Source organism: Trichechus manatus, unplaced genomic scaffold, assembly GCF_000243295.1.
Source record: "Trichechus manatus latirostris isolate Lorelei unplaced genomic scaffold, TriManLat1.0 scaffold00057, whole genome shotgun sequence".
In the NCBI taxonomy this organism is placed as follows: Eukaryota; Metazoa; Chordata; class Mammalia; order Sirenia; family Trichechidae; genus Trichechus; species Trichechus manatus.
Genome location: NW_004443993.1, coordinates 10,879,321 through 10,882,521, shown reverse-complemented (window position 1 = coordinate 10,882,521; position 3,201 = coordinate 10,879,321). Strand labels below are relative to the sequence as shown.

Below are 3,201 nucleotides of genomic sequence, written 5' to 3'. Positions count from 1 at the left end.
GGATGAGATCATGTGAAATTCATGTTAATTCTTCTTTATACATTTGACAGTTTGTTCAATGAAACTGTGCCTGGAGATGTCTTTGTTGTGAATTTTTAAATTACAAATTCAATTACCTTAATGGTTATAGGGCTTCTTGGCCTTTATAAAATCAGTTGCCATTGAGCCAACTCCTACTCATGGCAACCTCACAAGTGTCAGAGTAAAACTGTGCTCCATAGGGTTTTCAAAAGCTGATTTTTCAGAAATAGATCACCAGGCCGTTCTTCCAAGGCGCCTCTGGGTGGACTGGAACCTCCAACCTTTCAGTTAGCAGCTAAGCGTGCTAATTGTTTGCACCAGCCAAGGACTCCATGTGGACTTTATCCACATACCAAAGAATGGACTTTGGAATTCATGAAGAGCAGTGTGACCCTCAGCGGTCACTTAATTTTGCTGAGCCACATAATAAGGTTGATAATCATGTCAGCCACCTTGAGTGCCACAGCAATCAATAAGTTCATGGCTGTTGGTTTTAATTTTATTTATCAAAGGCAATGGGGAGATATCAAGTGTTTAGCACAGGGGAGGGAGGTGGTAACATTTGCATTCTAGAAAGCTGCCGCTGGGGCCAGGGTGAGAGATGGCCAGGAGTGGGGGGTGAGGTGGAGACCTAAGGTCCAGGGAGATGACCAGGTTCCCAGCAAGAGAAACTGGGTGTGGCCCAGGTTTTTGGAAGGAAGAGGATAAAATCAAATCGAGGGGAAAGTGAGCAAGACATGGGAGAAGAAACATTGGTTTGGGCCCTGCTGATGCGGGGGAAGGGGACTGGGAAAATGCCTAGCTGGCATCTGGACTGGGTTGTTGTCAGCTGCGGTGAGTCAGCCCCCAACTCATAGTGACCTCATGCACCGCACACCCAAACGCTGCCCAGTCCTGTGCCATCCCTATGATTAGTTGCAGATCGGACTGTTGTGATCCATAGGCCTTTCACTGGCTGGAAGCTCCACGGAAACCTGTGCAGCATCCTAGCAACATGCAAGCCTCCAATGACAGGTGGTGGCTGCACATAAGGTGTATTGGCGGGGAATTCTGCTACCGAACCATCCCTGGACTGGCAGGGTAGGGCGTCCAAGAAGAGGCCTGGGCTGGACAAAAAGAGAATAATTCACATTTATCAAGCTCTTACTGTATGCCAAGCCCTGTTCTAAACTCAAGGTTCCTGGGTGGCACAGTTTGTGCTCAGCGACCAAACTAAAGGCTGACAGTTCAAACCCATCCAGTGGTGCTGTGGAAGAAAGATCTGGAGATCTGCTTCTGTAAGATTTCCCATTGCCATCTAGTTGATTCCAACTCATAGTGACCCTATAGGACAGAGTAGAGGCTTCCCATAGGGTTTCCAAGGCTGTAATTTTTACATACTTGGGATGTGTTATCAGGAGGGACCGGTCCCTGGAGGAGGACATCGTGCTTGGTAAAGTAGAGGGTCAGCGAAAAAGAGGAAGACCCTCAAGGAGATGGATTGACACGGTGGCTGCAACAATGGGCTCAATTATAGCAACGATTGTGAGGATGGCGCAGGACCAGGTAATGCTTCCTTCTGTTGTACGTAGGGTCGCTAAGAGTCGGAGCTGACTCGACAAACCTAACAGCAACAATCTTTATGGGAGGCCAGGTCTTCCTCTTGTGGAGCGTCTGGTGGGTTCGAACCCCCAGCCTTTCAGTCAGCAGGCGAGCACTTAACCACTGCGCCACCAGGGCTCCTTTCTGTAAGATGACGTCCGCTGGAAACCTTATCACGTGCAGTTCTACTCTGCAACACATGGGGCCGCCATGAGTCAGAATCGACTCCAGGGCAACGGGTTTGGGGCTAAAGTCTATACACGTATTAATTCACTTAAACAACCCCAAGAGGTAGGAACTACTGTTATCCCTATGAGGAAACTGAGTCAAGTCACGTGCCCAAAGTTACAGAGCTGGGAATTGGTGGCGCAGGATACGGTACAGGTTCAGCCTGATTCCAGCGCGCCCTGACCGTCCCTTCCCGCTTCGTCCTGTCCCCTCTTCCCCAACTGGGGTCCGAGCATGCCCACCCCCAGTTGAGCCCAGTCCATGACACCCGCAGCTCTGGGCAGCCCCCACCTGGTCTGTCTCCGCCTAGGCGCGAAGGTCCCAGGACGCGCCGGGGACAAAGGACAGTTGTCTCTTCAGGCGCACTGCTAGCGAGGCTCCGCCCCCCCAGCAACGCGCGCGCGTGTGCGTCTCGGCCAGACCCACACAGCAGGTTTTGACTCGGGGGCTGATTGGCTAGCTGAGTAGCCGCCTCAGCAGTTTATTGGATGCGCGAGGTCCAGTGCCTCCTGCTGACTGGTTGAGATGGTCGGCTGCCCATTGGCTGAGACCGACTAAGCAGACACCGTAGTTTACTATTGTTTGGGTGTAGAGAATCCACTGGCTGCTGCCGATTGGTTAAAGAAAAAATGGCCCTCCTATAATTGGTGGGCAGGCTTCGTTCTGGTCCAATCATGGAATTAGTTGAGGGCGACCCGGGAGAGTGGAAGTTAACCCTTTAGAGATTGGTTCGGATTGGGCGCTTTGAGACCTGCTTAGCCTGCAAGGGGCTGCTTCCCTATTTTAACGCGCAGCCCCAAGTCGCCGGGGCTCGTTTACCTGGGCCTCAGTTTCCCCTCTGGTCCCAACGGCCGAAGCCTCTGCGTTCCTCCGGAGCAGTGGCCGCGGCCCTAAGTTTCCCCGCTCATCCCAGTGGGCTGAGCTTCCTGCGCCTTCCAGCCCCAATCCTCAACCTAACAAGTGCCACTAGCACCTAGAAAGCGGCGGTCCCCGGCCTCAGTTTCCCCACTTGAATCAACGAGCTGAGCTCCCAGTCACCCGCCTCCTCACCATGGTCGGTGGTCTCAGGCTTCAGTTTCCCCAGTGGTCCTGGAGGACTGAGTCCTCGGACCCCCTCCCCTGCACGGGTAGCCCGAAGACCTCAGTTTCCCCGCCGGTCCCCGCCCCTGGCCGGGCGCCCCCCTCACCCTGGGGGCGGAGCCGCGTCACGTGCCGGGAAGAAAGGCCCGGCGGCGCGCTGAACGCGGGAGGCACGGCCATGGCAGGTACGGCGGGGGGATGAGATCATGTGAAATTCATGTTAATTCTTCTTTATACATTTGACAGTTTGTTCAATGAAACTGTGCCTGGAGATGTCTTTGTTGTGAATTT

General features: G+C 53.2%; 1 protein-coding gene across 1 annotated transcript in view; it reads left to right on the top strand.

Annotated features, from left to right (window-relative positions):
- Nucleotides 1-3,201, top strand: part of MPND (MPN domain containing) — a 16,973-nt gene that overhangs the window by 4,783 nt on the left and 8,989 nt on the right. Inside the window, exons 2-3 of the mRNA XM_012556122.2 lie at nt 2,141-2,235; nt 2,899-3,095. Coding sequence (XP_012411576.1) covers nt 2,141-2,235; nt 2,899-3,095 — 292 coding nt within the window. The remainder of the gene's footprint in view (nt 1-2,140; nt 2,236-2,898; nt 3,096-3,201) is intronic.